The 20519-nt window shown below is 33.3% G+C and overlaps 1 protein-coding gene across 5 annotated transcripts in view; it reads left to right on the top strand.

Annotated features, from left to right (window-relative positions):
- Positions 1–7630: 7630 nt before the first annotated feature.
- LOC148610321 (uncharacterized) overlaps positions 7631–20519 on the top strand; it is a 30401-nt gene continuing 17512 nt past the window's right edge. For 2 of the 5 annotated variants that reach the window (XM_088542766.1, XM_088542763.1), the window contains exons 1-5: positions 7631–7697; positions 13330–13559; positions 17267–17337; positions 18372–18539; positions 19279–19536. In XM_088542766.1, the coding sequence (XP_088398892.1) occupies positions 13354–13559; positions 17267–17337; positions 18372–18539; positions 19279–19536 (703 nt within the window). In that variant the 5' untranslated portion in view covers positions 7631–7697; positions 13330–13353. Of the gene's footprint in view, positions 7698–9196; positions 9339–13329; positions 13560–17266; positions 17338–18371; positions 18540–19278; positions 19537–20519 lie in introns of those variants that run through there. The other 3 variants (XM_088542765.1, XM_088542764.1, XM_088542767.1) reach the window with 3 other exon arrangements.

Here is a 20519-nt window from a genome sequence, read left to right as displayed (position 1 = left end):
TAATTCATGACGGACTGAGGGGTTTCTTAAAGCCCTTGGCTATCATTTTGGGTTTCTCACGGACGGTCTAAAGCATCGATTCGGAAGCGTTTACACAGTTCCTGGGCATAGTCATACCCGTGAATGTGGGTCATGGTGTATTCGGGGAAATTATAATAGTCATGTGACCACGATCATTCATTCAATTCATTAAATGCATTACCAGGTGATTTAATGTTGATCCGTGACCTAGTGATCCAATTTGTGATCTGCACGCTTATATTGTAAAGCATACAGCATTTGCTGAATCTTTGACCCAACAAAATACTTTTCGGGATAAAATCAACATTTTCAAGTGCATGTAAGACAGATAGTTAAGTCAACTTATTGGTGGATGCTAGTCAATTGATGAGAAATCTCCAAGGCCGCCGAAAAAAATAAAGTTGTTTTTGATCACCATTCTGAAATTTTGTACTACTAAAAAAGAAGATTAAAAACGCGTTTTTATTGATTATGTGTTAACAAACAAAAAAACACCCCTTTTAATATAACACTTACTTGTAATATCAATTTATGCTTTCTGTGTAAATTATTAGTAAACGTGATACATATATATCGGTTCAGACCAATGACTAGTTATCAGTGCTGGGTTGATAACCTTTTTCTGAAGTTTCGGACATTGAATAAGCATGTGCATTATTTTATCCGTTAAAGTCGGGTTTGATTCTCAAAAAGATGGAACACCTAGATATACATGTACGAAGTACTTGACTGAGATCTCCATACTTTATAAAAAAATTAACCCTTTATCATCTTTTAAATATACCGTCGAAAATAAGTTAAAATGATTGAATGTTTAATCTATAATATAATTGTCCAGTGTGATAGACGTGTTTAGCATTTCCATGGGAACAAATTGTGCTCCGCAAGTCGCTGTTCTATCCTTTCACTCCCATTAGGATGACTTTATAGCTAGCACTTCATACACAATAAATCGGCCTCATACCTTGATCTACTCTCTAAGATCAATGGATAGAGAAAACTCGTGACCAAACTTTACGTTCTCATTCTGTATGGTTAATCTTCCTTTTACCTACAAACCCGTGCAGGTCCGGGTGTCAAAAGAAATAGCAGCGCTAAGCTTGTCGTAAAAGGCGACTAAATAGTGCTCAGAACCTTAGCCGGGGGCTAGGGCGCTTTGCCCACAGAGCAACTGGGTTGTGTGCCCCAGGTTGTGGAATGGGGTATCCCTGGTGTGTTACATGCTGGGGTTGTCAGGCTATAATACGGAAAATCTGATCGCAAACCATAGTGGTGCACCGTGTTGGGAAAGATACCACGTTCCTCGCACGTTAAAAAAACACTACTGTGGTATTCTCTCGGAGTAGGAACCATAGAACTCCGCCACAGGAGGCTAAATTGCCCGACCCTACCCACCTCTCCCTATTTGCAGTGGCAATCAAAATTTGTCGACCCCATTGTCCTTGTGTCCCATCCCATTTTTTATGTCATCTTCATTTCATGTTCATTTTATCATCCACTTCATGTGCATCGTCCGAATATAGCTGAAATATTGCTGCCCGGACGTTAAACCCCAACAATCAATCAATCAATATTTTACCTACAACATATCCCTTTAGCACCAGAATATGGAGTTTTCATATCACCACTCATGTTATGGCAGAGCTTACCAAATATACGTGGACATGTTTTACCATCCTAGACTTTTTTTATAATAAGGTTTTATAACAAGTTATGTTGCTACAGGTTTGAGTCATCACTACAAGAAAATTATGGTCGTCATCAATGTCTCGTGGGTCGTTACGGCTGCAGTTTTCCTTTCATCTTTCGTCTACTCCGGACGTAACAAGTTATAAACAATTCGGTGGGTGTTTCCAGAAAAGCAGAGGAAGCTTACCTTGCCGATCCATCTGGGCCATGCTCTTTGCTTTTAGTGGAGTTCAGGTTGCTTATTCACTGAAAATGCTATTAACACTATGTAAAATCTGTTATAAATCATCTTTCAAAAGAATTTAATTGGAACATTTTTCTTAATCATCAAAATTGAAATCTTATTTAATTTACTCCTTTCATTTGATTTATAAAATGTTTAAACTTATACATCGAGTATTTTGATGTATAAACAATAAAAGTATCATACCTAATACAGTATAATAAGCCTGTAACTGTTCGATTTTTCTGTGCTTAGTTCTTAATCAATTTTAACTCGCACTGTGTATTCTTGGCCCAGCTACATGTGCATAATACGAAGCTCAAGTTTTTCAAATGAATGTTGAAATGAGGTCTCTGACCCATCCCGAGTCTATTGTGACCATTCCCAACTCATCACGACCTATAATGGCGAATAAGGAAAGGAAATGAATGTTGAAATGAGCCCTTGTTCCCTCCCGAACCCTTTCTTGCAATCTTTCCTCAAAAGATGCTTAATGATTTGTCAGAACTTAGAAATATTTCATTTTTGGAGAAAAAAAAACACCTTTGAGATGTGTCTGTATGATAATTTCCAATTTTGTATTCGAATAAGGACAAAGAAAAAAGGAGACAACTTGAGCTCCGTGTGTATAATATACATTGTACATGGTCATATGCATGCACTTGCAAGTGCAAATATGATATTTAAAATAATGCTATGATATGCAGGTCCCTTTAATTTATAACTTAAGTTAAATCTGATAATGTCTTAGCTAGATATTCCTACATGTTTAACCTAACCTCAATGTTATTATAAAAAAACTAGTAAATTATGATATAAAGCCGAATACACTGCCAGTTAGCGTTTATTTCAAGAGCCTGTAACTTTAAAGAAGCATTGTAGTGAGTTCCAAGTTTTTAATTTTGTTCTTTATTATATGTTAATGAATATGTAATTTCATATTGGCCCTGATATATGTTTCAGGTCTGTCATATTGGTCGAGGCGGTCGTATTAATCCCGAGGCATCGCCGAGGGCAAATATGTCTGTCGAGACCAATATGATTGACCGAAACCTATTACAGGGCCATTATGAAATAACATATTTATTGACAATTGTATTAACCAACTCAACTAGATGATTTGTAGAACAGTTGTTTTCGTGTTTAACCAAGAACATGTAGGTTTATTTGCATTAGTCAGTCTTAATTACCCTTTTTGCATAAATGGAAGATTTTTTTGTGTTTCTGCAGGTTTTAGTCCTGGTGATCAAAGTACATGAAATCCAATCCTAACTCAAAATGGCGGTGTCACATGACCGGAAGTTATGATGCCGTATTGACCCTCTTTTTTCACATTGGCCACGTATAGATACCCGGTTTGAATTCATACCAACTGGTTACTTTATGACATATTTTAACGTATTTTGGGTAGTTGGTTGATAATAATTTCTATATAAACATGTAGACATCAATTAACACGGCTTTCTCCTTTACTGAAAGGCAATACTAAAAAATATCAAGCGCTATCTTAAAAGAAAAGATAGCTGACACAGTAAAATATGTTCTTTTGTCTTATAATTTTCATCAGGAAATAAGGCACCGACTATTTTTATATTGATTGGGGAGGGGCCTGGGATATTTTTGAAAAAAAAGATATTAATTTCACTTTGAAGAAAAATAAAATATATATTTTTTTTTTCTGTGGTAAGAAAAAAATAAATAAAATTCTTAAGGGTAGAAAAAAATACATAATATTCTTTTCTGTTTTTCATATAAAAAAAAGTATATATATATATTTAATTACATGTATGTATGGAGAAATATCTAAAAAAAGGTCTTTCATATTAACATTTTACGGTTTATAGTCGCAAAATTCATAATGTTATAATGAGCAACTAAGTGGATATCAATATCCAGAGACTTTTGTTTTACATTAATCCAGTATGTTAAACAAACTATGAGGAAGATGCAAAAATAATACACGAACTACCACTAAACATTATAACTAATTTAGATTTTATTTCCGTCAGAAAATAGATTAGAATACCAGGTCGTCCGATTATTACCCATTGTGGAAATTTCGTAGACTTCGTGACTATTTTTTGCTTCCTACTGTATATTTTAAAACCAAGGATCTTGTGTACAAGACACAACTCTATGTTGTTGTGATATTCAAGTGTGTTAAGTGATTCAACTAATTAAGGCGGCTACAACGTTTGTCTTGAAAAAAAAAGAATATGCTTTTTTAATACTTTTGAGCAATGATAACTTACTTCTGATATTAGATATAGTTCCATTAGAATTAGTTCTTTATATGTGAAGGGGACAGTCCCCAGCCCTGACATATGCAACATACAAACGTAAGAATTTATAAACTTTATAGTTCATAAACAATCACAACACAATTAGTTCAAAGATGATGGCTTTATGGTCTTTAATGGGTCTTTTGATCAGCTTCAAATGGCATTTAACATTGCTAATAGGAACCTGAACTATTGAAATTTACTTATACATTATCTAAGTCCACAGTAAATTTCTTAGAGAAAGTGCAATTAAATCCAAGCGGAATAGGGTGAAACCTTACGACACTTAAGACTTAATAGTAGTCCAATGTGCATAATGCGTAATATTAACAGGTTTAATTCATTAAAAAGTAACTTGACTGCAAAATATACAGTTTTATTCTGTCCACTAGCAGGTGACACTTTTCTCCCCAGGCTACAATAGAAATGTATATGGAACACTACAACCTTGATATTTTGGGATGAAGTTAGATGTACATCGTCTGAAGCGGTCACACTGTCTTCAATGCAAACTCTACTGTACTCTAACCACCAAACGAGGATGGTAACCATCAACATGGAGTAGGAATCTTACTCAACAAGAAGGCCAAATCATCATAAGTATCTCAAGAAATGAAAACTAGAAACCAGATAGACCACATAACAGTCATTAAGAGACGGAGAAAGAGCATGACAGACATAAGAGCTTATCGAGGTGCTGATATAGCATCCAGTCATCAATTTGTGGTGACTAAATTTAAGATCAAGATAGCTAGGGCAAGTAGACAAGATCTGATTAGAGGAGAAAGTATAACATATGGAAGCCACGCAGTAGAAAAACAATGGGAGAGTAAAATCATCATATATAACTCCACATGCCAAGAAGAATTTATTATAATTGGATTTTCAAAGAAGGAATACAAGTCATGGTTAACTGACAATACAATTGACACAACTGAGAAGCGTAGATCTGTTAAAATACAACTTGACCAGGTCAAGACAAGATTGCAGAAAGAATGGTTGATGAGGGATTACATAAGCATTAGGAACGAATTAAAGAAAAAGACCACAACAGAATAAAAGAACCTACATCAATGAGCTCGCTTCAAAAATAAAGAATGCAATGGGCAAATATGACACCAAAACTGTGCACAACATCACATGCCAACTGGCAGCTAGAAAGACTAACACATCTAAACCAGTGAAAGACAAAGATGGCAATGTGATAACAAACCTAGATGGACCTCTTTTAAATGGAGAAGATACACAAGATGCTCCTAATCTGCCTCCTAGAGAAGACCTTGATGTTGATGTTCAAATCAAGAAGGACGAAATCATAAAAGTCTCTGGAGAATCAGGACAGGAAAAGCCCCTGGGCCGTACCAAATTTCCATCTGAGGTCTTGAAAATCAACCTTGAAAATACCTACAACATCTTGATTGATTGAATGATTGTTCGGGTTTAACGCCCGAGCAGCAATATTTCGGCTAATCAGGCGATGAACATGTAATAGATGATAAAATTAATATGAAATGATGATGAAATGAAAAATGAGATGGGACACAAGAATTGCATCGTTTTCGGCGTGTTTGAATACTTATCAAAATCAAAATAAGTTAAAATGCGTTCGTATCTGTTTTCACAGAATCTTAGGTGCTTCAATATTTACGACACATATTAAAACTTGATTGTGCTAATTAAAATTAACCAAACTACCATTAAAACCAGAAGCCTAAACAACAAACGCATACACTGAGTAAATCAACTAACCACTTAGCCTTAACCCAAGTTCCTTAAGCACCTAGCTCCCGGCACACCTAGTCCCCGAACACCTTGTTTCTACGACACCTAGTCTCGGAGCAACTTGCTCCCCAGACACATAGTCTCGGAACACCTAGCTTTTGAGACACCTAGTCTTTGAAACACTTTGTTTCAAGCAAGCCCATAGATAGTTACAAACTACCTGTTCGAGGGACTGCGACCATTTCCCTAGCAAGAAAAATTACAGTATCGAACAACCCGGTGGTTTGCAACTATTCTAAAAGCTTCTTGAAACTGCTTGCTTGTAAACCACAAGCTTCAAAATTAAACTGGTGTGCCCGTATTAGATTTTATGTGTTGTTTTTATTAAATTTAATTTAATAAATATTCATTTGCATTTGAAATGTACAATTCCATTTCAGATTATTAACTAAACTTTGAATTTGCAGCCTCTATATGTACATACATGTACATGTATATTATCATACATATGTGTTCCTTTCTTGACAATTGTTTTATCATATTTCAGAATGATTATGGTTATTTTATATGATTTGTAAATTAATCATTCTTATCTTTATTTCAGCAATCTAATTACTTTATTATTTTATATCACATAGATAATTAATACTACATTTAATTGCAGGTAATCTTGGTTGTAGTTGACTGAGTCAGTGAGCTGTTTTCATCCTTGTTTTTCACTTCGTATGTTTAGTGTTATTCTAATTAGAACACTTTAACCTGTTTTCTGTTTATCCTTATTTGGGAATACTTTTTGGCTATTTTTAAGCTCAAGGTTATAACTATATATAGACATGATAAGTTTTTTGTAATTTTAATATTAAGACATTTTGAGTAGTCTTATGTCAAATATCTAGTCCTATCTGGTGTTTGTATTTGTTTTATAAATTGTGCATTGTTAAAACTTGTATCAGTGCCTTTTTTGGATCTGTTTGATAAACTACTATTTTCTGGAATATACTGTTACTGTGATTGTTAGTACTTATTTTGAACTTTTGTAGCTTTTGTAACTTTATTGTAAAGTAATTTCTGGATTTTAATTTAGCAAGATAAATGCTTTATGTGTTTCAATAGTAATGGCTAAAGTTCTTATATAGTACTTTGCATAAATATTGCTACTGAATATAATGTGTTAATGTTTATTTAGTCTGAATTGTTTATTCTGTAAATGCTTCTTTTTGTTTAACAGTAAGACATAGGATTTCCTTTATATAGGATTATATTGGATCTATGTATTTAGAGATATATTACGGTAAGGAAACCTCTCCTTTAATGGCGGAAGGCGAAAAGAGGAACGACCTTAACGTGAGTTTTTGTGGAAAATAACACAATTTTCTGCATGTACTTGTTAAAGAATTGCAGATGAAACGAACTGGGTAAGCTCAAGACCCATCTGTACATGTGTATATATGTTTTTTTTGAAGTATTTTTTTTCTAGACTTTACGGCCGCCATGTTGGAGAAACGAAAATGTTGAAGTCGTGACCGTATGTAAATAAATATCTATAGAAATGCACCAAAAACCTTTATTTTAGCTAAAAATAAAAGAATATCACTATATAGATACAAAGAAACTTTTATTCAATAAAATAAATCAATATTTGGGGACCAGTCTTTACCAGACTTTTGTGCTCTTTACCACTCTTTGTTTAATATGACCCTTTTCGTTTCTCCAACATGGCGGCCGTAAAGTCTGGATGTACATAATTCGTGACAATTTCAGTGTGTAATATTGTTTTATGCGAGTTGTAGTTTAATCATGTTATTTTGTCATTTTCATATGTTTTTAAAACTTTTTCAGTCTTTAATATTGTATTTTATCACTCATTTATAACTCCCAGAGGAGTCAGTGTGGGCAGGAATCACGTCTACTTCTACATCATGAGAATCGGAATCATATCACGTCACATGAACAGACTGACCATTGTCTGATACAGTTTGGTTAGACTGAATGAAAGAAGCGACGGTAGCCTTCGGTACGGGGTCTGTAATATCGGAGTAATTAATGGTAGAGTCGGGTCTACTGAAGGCTTGCTCACTGAATCATGAGCAAGAGGTGCAGCTGACTTGGCAGGTGTGGAAGTAGCTTCCTCCTTGCCTAACGGTGGAAACTATTTAAAATCATCTATGCAGATGGGGGAACAGTCAACCGTATCAGGAATGAGGGGGACAAAGTGGGTAGGCCTCCAAAGAGTGCCTATGGTGTGACACCAGACCACATGATGCTAAGCTCATGTCGTGATCTTGAAGCATGGGGCTTAAAGAATGTGTTCAAGATCTTAAGATACTGATTTAAGGGTCCATTAACAACGGGGTACACAGACTTTATAGGTCTACCAATAACACTACTGGCTGCGTGCATGGTCAATGCACACGACCAACTACCAGTCCGTGCACAGTGTTTATTGGAATCAGATAAGGGTGGTCATATGTATGGAATAAGTGTTTTTGAATGAATGCGTTGATAGTACGCAGGATTCTCAAACATCTCGAAAAATGTCTTCAATCTGAGCTCAGATGAAGCGTTTTCATTACCAAATAATGCTACCGAAATAGCATTAAAAAGGCATTTCCCATTGCCCGTGACAGTGACTGGGGTGGACCCCATCATCAGCAAATACCGTTTTTAGTCGCATTTGTAATTTTGTAGAGACATTAATTCAACAGTACGGGGTTGGAGAAGTTATAATTGGCAGCTTATTCCCACGTTTTAAACCGAGGGGTATGACAATAGATGCTTATGAGGAAAAAAGTTCTATCAACAGATTACTACAAGACAAATTTTGAAACAGTAACAGAGTTATGTTTTGGAAAGTAAGAGGACTTATAAATCCTAAGGAGAGTGCATTTCTTCAAGACCGTGTTCATTTAACCGATGAAACAGAAAAGACATATGTCAGACAAATTAAATTAGCCATGTTTTGTAAACTTTTTAAACATTAAGTATTATTTCTTTTGTTTTAGCATGTTTGATATTCGTTTTCTAATAAATAAAGTATAAAAATTCCATTTATCTTTTCATCAAGATGTTACGAAATGGTTGAATATTACATTTACTATAACACATATTACCAATGGTAGCATTTATTAGTACATACAAAGTAAACAACTATATCATTTACCAGAAAAAATAGATGGGATATTTTTACATTCGAATCTATTTACTGATTAATTACGTTTCCTCACCGTCACCGTAACATTATTAGTTTATTTATCTAGTCGCCATTTTGAACAGTCCACGAGTGGAAATACATACTCAAAAAATCACGTTTAAATTTAAAAAGACACATTAATTTAATGAAATAACTTTGAATCATAACAAGCTATGTACCATACATCATTATTTTGTTTATTTAAATGCAGGTAAATATTTTGGTTAAACTTAAGAAAGGTTAGCCATTGCTCAGAGTTAGAATTTTTAATGTTTTATTCCTGCAAACGAGAGATTATGTAAAGTTTGCAACTGTGGGGAGATTGAAGATGAATTACATTTTTTGCTAAAATGTGAAAAATACTCCAAAGTTAGAAGTCAATTTATGTCCAAATTATCAAGTATCCTCATTGACCTCAAAAAAGATATTGATTCAATTAATTACTATACTCGGCGTCACATAAGTAATATACTGTTAAAAATTGAATAAAAATATTTTCTACGACTGTATTGACACATATCGTCGTTTAAATTGTCTTAAATGACTTGCTCATTCGTTTAGCCAAACGGCCTCTCCCTAAACAAGTCGCTTATTAGCTTAAATCATGCGTAACAAATCCTTACGGGAAAATCCCATACTAATATCCGCCATGTTGGTTTCTACGGGATGATTTGTTTACAAACGAAGTTCGTAAGTTCCCGTCGAACTCCAGTGACAATCGTCTGCTTGATCAACTTCTCAGTATTGTACGTTGTTCGCGTAAAATAAATCAGAGATATCCGAAATAACGCCGAAATGCATTCTGGGTTCTTCGGTTTTTGGACAAACCATTTAAACGTAAACAACATCTCCTAGCAACCCGATCACTGTAAACATGGCCGACTTTTTACAATGTAAATATTGGCACCGAGAATTAAAATCTGACCGGAATGTAACGATTCAATGTTTAGGGAGAAGCCGTTTGGCTAAATGAATGAGCAAGTCATTTAAGACAATTTAAACGACGGTAGGTGTTTTAAATTTGTAGAAAATATTTTTATTCAAATTTTAACAGTATGTTATTTATGTGACGCCGAGTATACACACTGAAACAATGTATATTCAGTGATTCATATACTATACTAAAGATTATCATTAATTTTTTAGATATTTTTTCTATCAGAAAAAAATTTATTTCATAACAATTATCTCTTCTCATAACATTTGACTAATATTTTATTTACATGTATACCGCTACTAATGTTACTCTTTTATATATCAATTAAATGGGCCTTTGCCAATTATTGTAATTGTGTTTGTGCCAATAAAGAATATTATTATATTATTATTATTTATAATTTGTGGGAGGAGTTTTTGGGGTGTTATATTCTCTGCACGTTTTGTATCGTTAGTTAGATTACCATCATGCTCCGCTCTTGTGACATCGAGCGTTAATTACGTTATTTGTAAAATAATGAACCATCTATATAATATCATAATAAACGATATATTAAAACAGTGGATAAAATACTTGAAATAGTGGAATGCCCAGCTCCTATTTATTATTTGGTTGACTTTTCCGGACTTATACTTTAATTGTTGAACAACGTGTCCCCAGTTGTTCACAAAAATGTTGATCTTTCAGCTAGACCTGAGGAAAAAGATCAGATCACTCTTATACGAACAGAAATCTTTTACATAATGAAAATAAATAAATTGATTCCATTTATGTGAAAAAAAATATTCTACGTAAATAAATGCGCCACCTCCCGCTCTCTTAATGTTTAAATGGTTATCTCATAAATCTCACAATGTACTAACTTTGTTCCTAATATCTCAGTTTAGTAAAAAAGTATAACCACGACCTGATAGAAAAAACTTGCTTTCACATAACATTTATATGCATTTTGTACTTGTACAAATAAAAAATAATAACTTCAGATAATTTATCTTTATTGACTTTCTTTTTATATTGAGCTAGAGATTTTCTCAAGGAATTTACTAGAGTCAGATTTATTCCACAAGTATTTTCATTGATTTATTGTCAATTGATATAGACCATTTGTTTTAGATAGGTATTTGTAAAAACAGGTTCCCCCAGCTACATTACTACAGTAGCTTATAAGCATGCACATGGCATATGTGTATTTCTAAATATCTATTGTCATTGAAAAATCTGATAATTATGTTTTGTTTTGCTTTTTTAATGAAATGTAGTAAAGTTAATTCCATTAAACCTGCCATAAATTTAAAATTTCCTGGCATGAAATTGTATTAGACGATACTGTACAAAAATGCTTTTTCATGTGGTGAAAATGTTCTCCTGACTCTAGTACCCCAGGATCATGAGAACACAGTTTTAAGTTGTTTAGGGAAATGATCAGTACATGTAGATCGATGGGCAGTAGCAGTGCTTACAGAATTCTCAAATTATCTCTCTGCACATGAGTCTGTGATTGAAGTTGATAACTTCCAAAAACAATATAGCATGATATTGCTGTGATATTTTTGGTAATCTGCATCATGAGAAAGGCAATCAATCACTCAAGTACCAGACCATTTTAAATTAAGACCCTGCCTATGGCAGAGGTGATTCACGGCGAAGAAAAATCCACTTTTTCAGTCTAAATCTATCTGCTAATTTATGTTTCCGTTGCCCTTTCTGTATAAAATCAGATAATTGCTGTGGGAAATCACAGTGCAGCTTTGCAAAAGATTGTTTTAACAGGAGCATGTAAAGTTACTGTATACAGTAAAGACCTTAACCTGTGATGCGAATTGCCTTCCAGGCATTATAATTTATACACCAGACTTTATCCAGCTTTTCTTTATATTTAAGTTGAATTATCTCCCTAAATATATCTATAAAGAAAATAGTTGCAGTAGGCAATTGTTGGAATTTTAAAAGGAAAATGAAAGAATTAGAGTTGAAATTTATATACTGCCCTGGACGTACAGAAAATAACAAAATCAGAAAGAGATATTTCCAGGATAGATTAATTGGTTAAATATATTTTGAAATGAAATACCAGTCACCAACTGTGAACATGCATTAAACTCTTATAGACACCGGCCTTGTGCATAGATGCAGCTACTTTAAAATTTCTAGATATATTTTTAGCTCATCTGGTCGTTGACAATTTTTCAAAACTCTTCTCCTCTAATAGTACTTGACCATTTGGAACCAAACTTAGTATGAATGTTCCTTGGGGTATCCTGCATAGAACTGATGTGGGGATTTTTGATCAGTCGAAAAACATGGCTGCCGTTACTAAAAAAAGAACATAGGGGTCAGTAGTTTTTCGTGTATATCTCCAAAACCGTTAGGTTTAGCTAAATTCTGTCATTGTTAAAATTGTTCAGCATGTTGAGAACTATCTGTGGTCAAATTTACATTTTAATCTGTTAAGCCATGTTGGAGTAATTGCCCTTTTTCAACATTGTTTGCTATTTTTTGTTATTTCTTTCAAAATTCTTCTCTGACACTACTAAACCAATTGGAACTAAACTTGGTATGAATGTTCCTTGAGGTATCCTGCATAGAATTGATGTGGGGATTTTTGATCCGTCAAAAAACATGGCCACTGTTACTTAAAATAGAACATAGGGTCAGACAGTAGTTTTCACATATATCCCCAAAACCGTTTGGGTTAGACAAATTCTTTCAATATTTGAAATGATCCCTGTTAGGACTACAAAAGTCTTCAGAGAAAAAAGTTATCAGACGATTCCTTGTAAGAGTTTTCAGCTAATATCTTGAAAATTATTAAAATTTACTGCCCTTGAAAGACAAAATTAAACCAGGTGAGCAATTGAGGCTCCTGGGAGCCTCTTGTTTTATATTTGGTATGATGTATTGTTATAAAGTATGTTACTTCTCACAAATTTATAATCTCCCCTTGAGAGAGTAATTTTTTTGTCTTCAAATTATATTGTGTTATTTTACAATACAATTTTTTTTTATGAAATTTATGGTAAAATAATCTCCAAATATTATTATCATATCATTTAAAATGCATTACTTTTTTAGAAATTTATATTACTACATGATATTGCAAGGTGAGAGAAATGAATGTGCTTCATGCTAGGTGAAAAAGTTATGATCTACTTTAATTGGATACTGAACCCTACAGAACAGTCCCTGCAAGACTTGACAGGGAAGTCAAGGATGTTAAAAAAAAACCCTCACTCACTCAAACCTACATACATTTATCTTTTTACAGGTTTGATTTAAAAGTAAAAAAAAAATGATGGAATGTGTAACTGATGAGGATCTCTTTAGCAGTGATGTGGCTTTGCCTAATAAAGTCATCAAAAACAAAATATTTCATCACTTGAGACTTGAAGAGAGCAATGAGGTTGAACCTGTTACCATGGTTGCAGCAACAGACTTTGATTGTCATGATTTACCACAAAATCTTCTGAGACCATGTAAAGATCTACATGAAAATAGGTAATACTGTTTTATTAGTTTTTACATATACCAAAATAAGAATCATAAATTTATTATATTCAAAAGGTTTTAAGTTTAAGCGGCTTCGAATTCCCCAAACTTGACACGAATGATGTTAATATTATTCTAGAAATGGTCTGGATTTGATTTGTTTCTGGTTGATTGAACAAGAGAGCAATAATGAAGTATAATGGATTATGGTTGGCTCAATTAATGAAGACATAATGTTTACATTTGAAAAAAGGAACTGTTTCAGGATTATCAGTACGGTAACACCTTAGGCAATTTTTGAGCATAATAGGGAAAGCTCTTACATGTAGTTTCCAAGAAGTTTGGATTTGATATTTCGTATAAATTTAGTACCGGTATTGGTGCAAAAGGACCACCGAAGGTCTGTGTGGGTCTATGCAATCACTTTGTGTCCATTGGCTGTAGTTATCGTTGTTAATATTTTATGAAAAATATCTTCTCTCATAGGTGATCACTCACTTGATTGTAACTTAATTACCTGCATATGGAGTGTTCATATCACAACTCATACATTATGCCAGAGCTTGCCAAAACTATACAGACTTTTTGTATTGCGCTAGATCTCTGACAAATAGGCTTCTGGAACAGGGTTATGTTGCTACAAGATTGAAGTTATCACTACAGAAGTTTTATGGTCGTCAACTCGTGGATCGTTATGGTGTATTCATCTGCACCATGAAAACTGATTTATTCAACGGGTCATAGTCTTCCTTTTGTCATTTGTCTACCCCGGACGACTTTTTATGAGCAACTTGGCGGGTATTTCTAGAAAAGCAGAGGACGCTTACCCTACCAGTGCACCTGGTCCATGCTCCCAGTTTTTAGTGGAGTCCGAATTGCTTATTTGCTTTTGTTACTTTGTATGTATGATTTTAGTTACTTTGTGTTCTTTGTTGTGTATGTCTGTTTTCCATGTCTGGTCTTTGTCCCTTGATTGCATTTTTTTGATTACCACTATTATATAAGTTGACCCTTGGTTCCCTTGATTACTCCTTAGCATTATTATGGTGTTCACTTTAAAAATTAATGCTGATTGGTCAACAAATTCATGTCTATTAATAGAACTTAGGGGCAAAGCCACGTATTTCTAGATGTCAACAGTATCTAAAAAAATATGAGAGATAGAGAAAAATGACAATGACTTCCATCTTTGGTTGAATGAGCTCTACAAAATCTCGCAACTGAATCAAAGAGTAATCAAAGGAACTTAAGATTCTAGAGGAAATCAAAAGAATGTAATTCAGGGACAAAAGACCAGACAGGGAAAACAGACAGACACACAATTAATAACATAATATAACCACACTAATACATACAAAGCAACAAAAGTAAACGAGCAACTTGGATGCCACTAAAAACTGAGAGCATGGACCAGGTGCACCGGTAGGGAAAAGGTCCTCAGCTTTTCTCGAAACACTTGCTGAGTGGCTGATAAAAAGTCGTCCGGGGTAGACAAATGACAAAAGGAAGACTATGACCCGTTGAATAAATCAGTTTTCATGGTGCAGATGAATACTATAAAACTTCTTTAGTTATGAATTTAATTTTATAGCAAAATAAGTTGATATTATTCGAATATTTAATGCAAAAAATGTCCCCAGCATGTAGATCCCGAAATCATGATAGATTCGGCAATACATTCAACTTCCAATTGATTAGATGTTTTAATCATATAAATAATATAATAATACTAATTAGTGAATACTCCATTGTATCAGAGTTGAAGGACAACATCTTGTTAGAATAACATATATATGTACTGTTCTTGAAAGGCAAACAAATGTGGGAATTGTTTCTGTTGATTGATGTGAGTTCCCTTTTTTTTGAGGTACAGGACTTTATTTATTCAAAAATGGGATGATTTTCTGTTGTTGGACTATAACTAAAAAATAACTTGTTTAGCAATTTCAATGATGGATTATTTTTTAAGTGATGAAAGCTTCCTTGCAATTTTTGATGATTTGTGATTTTTACAATTTAGAGTTATGGGACTTGATTCATAAAAAGGGGAAATTTCACAGTTTTACTCAATAGTGGTTGTACCTACAGTACTTTCTTGAAGCTGTAGTGATTGTTTCTTTTGATTGTTAGGAGCTCCCTTTTAATTCTTTAAATTTCTGATTTTTCATTTTTGAGGTATGAGACTTGCTTCAAGAAATTTTCTACAAACTTTGTTGAAAAGTTTATTTCTACTAGTGTATTTTTGTATATTTTTGATTGTAAATTTGGAAGTTGTGGAAAGAAATTCATACAAATATGGAGAAATTTTCATTTTTGGACATTTGGACAAATACATTTCCAGTAAATGCCAAGACATTGAATTGTTTGTTTCTTTTGGTCTAGGTTTTCAATTTTTATCATACTCTTGAGATACAGAACTAAATTCTGGAACCTACATAATGCTCTTTGTCCATCAGTCTGTTTGTCTGTTCATGTTGTCTTTTACAAGCCTTATTACAAGTATTTGAGTTATTTGACCACTTCCATTTTGGGTAAAATATCATACTATGTCATACATTTAATCACAATAAAGCTTGAATTTTGTGTCCATATTTGCCCCATCTATTCAGGGTTTGAGCTCTGCAGGCATATCTAGCAGCCTTCATCAAAGCTTTATTTTATTTTTTCTCAGCAGTTTTCAACAATTAGCTTGAAGACAAAAATACATTTAAATAAACTTTAAATGGATGATTTGATTCTTTTGATAGTTAATACATACATCTTTACAGTTTGAAGATGTAGGAAGATTATTGTTAGATACTGAGCTATTGTCTTTGAAGGTGAAAAAAAAAAACTTTCAGTTGAAGAAGTGATCCTTATGATCAGCCTTACCAAAGGTTCAACTAAGTTGTGGTGACAAAAGACTTCTATTGAGAGTAAATGCCCTTACAAATAAAAAAATGGTCATGCTTGCAGTTTTTGTTTTATGTTCATATATAGAAAGTGTATCAGTTGTGGGAATATATTGGTTTTCTATTCGTTACATGAAATTTTTATAAGATGAAAAAAGTCAGCGATTCAGGCCCATAAGGGCCTCGAATTATATTTAAACGACACATTTTATACATAACTGCAAAACAATTGTAATTTTATCTTTTTTATTGTGTCTTTTTTTTATATCTAAGGTCCAGACCAAAGTTTCAGTATTTGTGTAAGAATCTCTATGATACTGTACAACAATCAGAAGGCTAGTATTGAAACTTTGGGGATTGTTACAAAATGTACTAGAATCATTCAGAAATTTTCATATGTAGGTCTAGTAACAATCATTTTCCTGATGTCTGTACAATAACTTCAGTAAATTGTATGGGTCTGTTGAGTCTTTTGAACTTATACCAAAATATGGCATACCACATAAGAAAGGATAAGATTTATTTTGGAGGTTGTAAGTTTCAAATTATTATATCAGAATGAAGATTTAAGGTGGGGCCACACTCCAATTCTGGTCAAATTCCTAGCCTGTTTCAAATGTTTAATTGCAATCCTTATTCAGAGTTTTGTCTGACGGGCTTGAAATGAGCAGCCATACTTGTTGTACAGTTTAGGATTGGATCTCTATGGTCGGATCAAGCTGCGCACAGTAAAACATTTGTTATGTTGATGAGTTAACAAATAATTACCAGACTAGTGTTTGTAATAAATGTACCTTGTTTTATTAAAACTTTTTTTGTTACAAGGTGTAAGCAGAAAAATGCTGTCAAAGAGTGTAGAAATAACAAAGTTTGGGATACTTTAACATTCACAACAGGTTAGTATGAATTCAGAGGTGATGCAAATCTGAAAAATGAGATACACCCCAAAAAATGCTACGTTTTTTATGCTTGTAATTAAGTTGTTTTATGGTCTATACTATGAAATGTGTTATTATTCATTTAAATCTGCCTGCTCTTAGAAGATATTAGATATTGAAAATGCAATAGATTCTATTGTATTTGAGTGTCATTTACAGAGTTATCTCCCTTAATTTTGAAATCTACAGTGCTTTCTTTATAAATTTTATCACCTAAGGATATGGGTTATTTGAAAAACTGAATGTTAATTCCTGTTTACTATGGCAATTCAAACAAAATATCAAAAATAAAGATATGTAGGCTTTTCACCCATAAATCACATTTTGCATGATTCTTAGCTGGAGTGCTATTTAATAAGTTTATTTTGGGTTTCTCTGCCTTATTTTGCCAGATAGATCAAATTAGAACCCAATACTATCCATTTTATAAACAAAATTACTTTGAGATTTTAAGAAATATTCTTATTGTTTCTTTCTTACTTGGTCAAAACGAGCTTTTATATCTCTTTTTGAAAAAAAATTCCTTCGAAGCCATGAATCTGAAGAAATCAATTTCTTGTACAAAAATGTATGAAATATGAAATTTTAAAATTATATCTTGGTATATCAGTACAAATATTATGTAAACAAAATGGTCACCATACTTTTATAAAAATGACAATGAAACCACAACATACATGTACCTAAAAAAACTAGTTATGATATTTTGTCAAGTTATCATCATGATTATAGAATGGAGAAGTGTCAACTTAAATTTTATGAACTGAATAACATCTACTGGAAGTAAAAGGTAGTAGTTTTGCTCATGTTTTATTATAATTTGGTATTAAAAATACTTTACTGAAGATTATTCCATTGCAAACAAATTTGTTGTGGATATATTATAAGAATCATCTCAAAGGTGTTTCTAAACAAGATGCAAGTGAAGGTGTATGTTTTGGACCTCTTTCACAGCTCAAAATTGCAAGTTTTATTTCTTTTATTGATTTCAGGGTCAACTGTTTGTAATTTAGAAGAATTTGAAGCCGTTGACTTTACTGATGTAGCAAAATGTGGCCGTACAATTCTTGTAGGCAGTACTGCAATTGGCACCAACATACAGATCTTGAATTCTCAAATTGATCATAAAAGAAGCTGGATGATGAAAGACAGTCATTATGGTAATATATATATATAGTTAGCATTTAGTATGTCCGTCCATATCAAATTGTGTGCAGGCTATAATTTTGTTGTTATGTGGTGCAGGCTTTTGATATTTGGCGTAACGGTAGATCAGCTCAGGACAATGTGTCACATACCATGGTTGATGACCTTTGACCTTAAACTTTGACCTCAAGGTCAAATTAATTGGTTTTTGCATACAAATTTCTGTCTGGTCTGTAGCCTTTATGCCTTGGTGTATGCTTTTGATATTGGGCATGAGAGCAGGTCAGCTCATGAAGATTTGTTATGTACCATGGTTAATCGTTGACCTTGAATTTTGATCTAAAGGCCAAATTAATGATTTTGATATTGCAGATTTGTATCTGGACTGTTACTTTTTTGTCTTTTTGTGTAGATTTTAATATTTGACATGAGGGTAGATCTGCTCAAAACAACGTGTCGCGTACCATGGTTGGTGACTTTGACCATGGACTTTAACCTCAAGATTAAATCCTAGCTTTGTTTTGCATGATAAAATGAATGTGTTGTGCATGGATGATGTATAGGATTTTTTTTATCATAGTGGAGCCCACAGAGATGGATTCCTTCTTAATGAAGATGTTAAGTCCTATCTACAGTGAAATTTGTCTAAACTGAACCTTAGAATTAAGATCAACATGATTGCAACTTCCAAAAGGTTTCAATTTCTATATTGCTTGGAATTTATGTACATGTATGTTGCTTTTTGTTTTCCAGTGTCAACTGCTACATGTATGTCTAAAGTTAAATCCTCTGTTGCTCTAACCACATGTAAGCAACGTAATCAAATCCAGCTGGATGGGGACTATGCCAGGCTAGCCAAAATCCTTCTGGAAAACCAATGCTCTGGCTCAATAGGATTTGTTGGAAAAGATACAAGATTTTCGATGGTGTTTTTTAACAATATTAGAACAAATGCCTATAGATGTCAAACATTTGATCTCAAGCCTGCTGCTGTAGACTGCTGTTATGATGGTAATTTTCAAGAATGCTTTGTTCATGTCCCTTGTTCCTAAAATAAAAGATTCTTTTTTGCAAGAGATAGGATACACGAATGCAAATTCAATAAAAGGGTGGGGGGCATTTTGATGAAACTTTTTTTTAGACAATGTAATTGTTGTGTGTAGTTGTAATTGTTTTGCTGGATGCATGATTAAGAAGAGTTTTCAACTTATGCTTCCTACAAGTTGCAAATAGGTATTGCCCCTGAGTTAGCTCACACATTGTTTTAGTTTCAAAACAAAAATTAAGATGTTCTCTGATGTATTTAATTAAGCCACATCAATATTTTTACACATATTGTCTTGTTTGATGGATGGGTCTTAAACTATATTAATAATTACATGGCCACAAAAAACTATACTCCTGGCATTTTTTGGTATATTGAATTTTCCAGTGTATAGATACGATAATTTTACCCCACCTACCAGGAGGGGGTAATATTGCGATCACTTTGCTCATCAGTTCATCCGTCTGTGACACCTTACTGTAACAGATTTCTCAGCTTCTATTAGAAGGAATGCTTAGATGTCTGGTATATTGCTTTGCTTGTTTATTGGTAATGAAAGTATCCCCTCCCTTATCTACTTCTTGTTTACCAACTTTATTTCATAGAACTGGTTTTGTGGGGTTCTTAGTGTGATGTACCATGCATTATCTTGTTTATTGTTGGTATTAAATTGAAATATAAGTTTTTTTTTTACACTTTTAGTCTTTGTCAGAAACTTTTGCTTTGTCTGATGTTTAACCAAAATCTACCGTAAATTAAAAGGTACATGATGCTTTAAATATGTCTCCAAACTGTTCAGGTTGATTTCATATGAAGCTGCACCCTGTGAAGCATTTTATTATTATTATTATTTTATTATTAAATGTGGCTGCCATTTCTGAAAATAGAATATAGGGGCCTGACACAAGTTTTTTGCATATATCTCTTAAACTGACATGGGATAAAAGTG

The sequence above is a fragment of the Perna viridis genome, chromosome 8, assembly GCF_037379345.1.
Source record: "Perna viridis isolate PV_CMFRI_1.1 ecotype Kerala chromosome 8, ASM3737934v1, whole genome shotgun sequence".
In the NCBI taxonomy this organism is placed as follows: Eukaryota; Metazoa; Mollusca; class Bivalvia; order Mytilida; family Mytilidae; genus Perna; species Perna viridis.
This window is presented reverse-complemented; position numbering and strand designations above follow the sequence as displayed.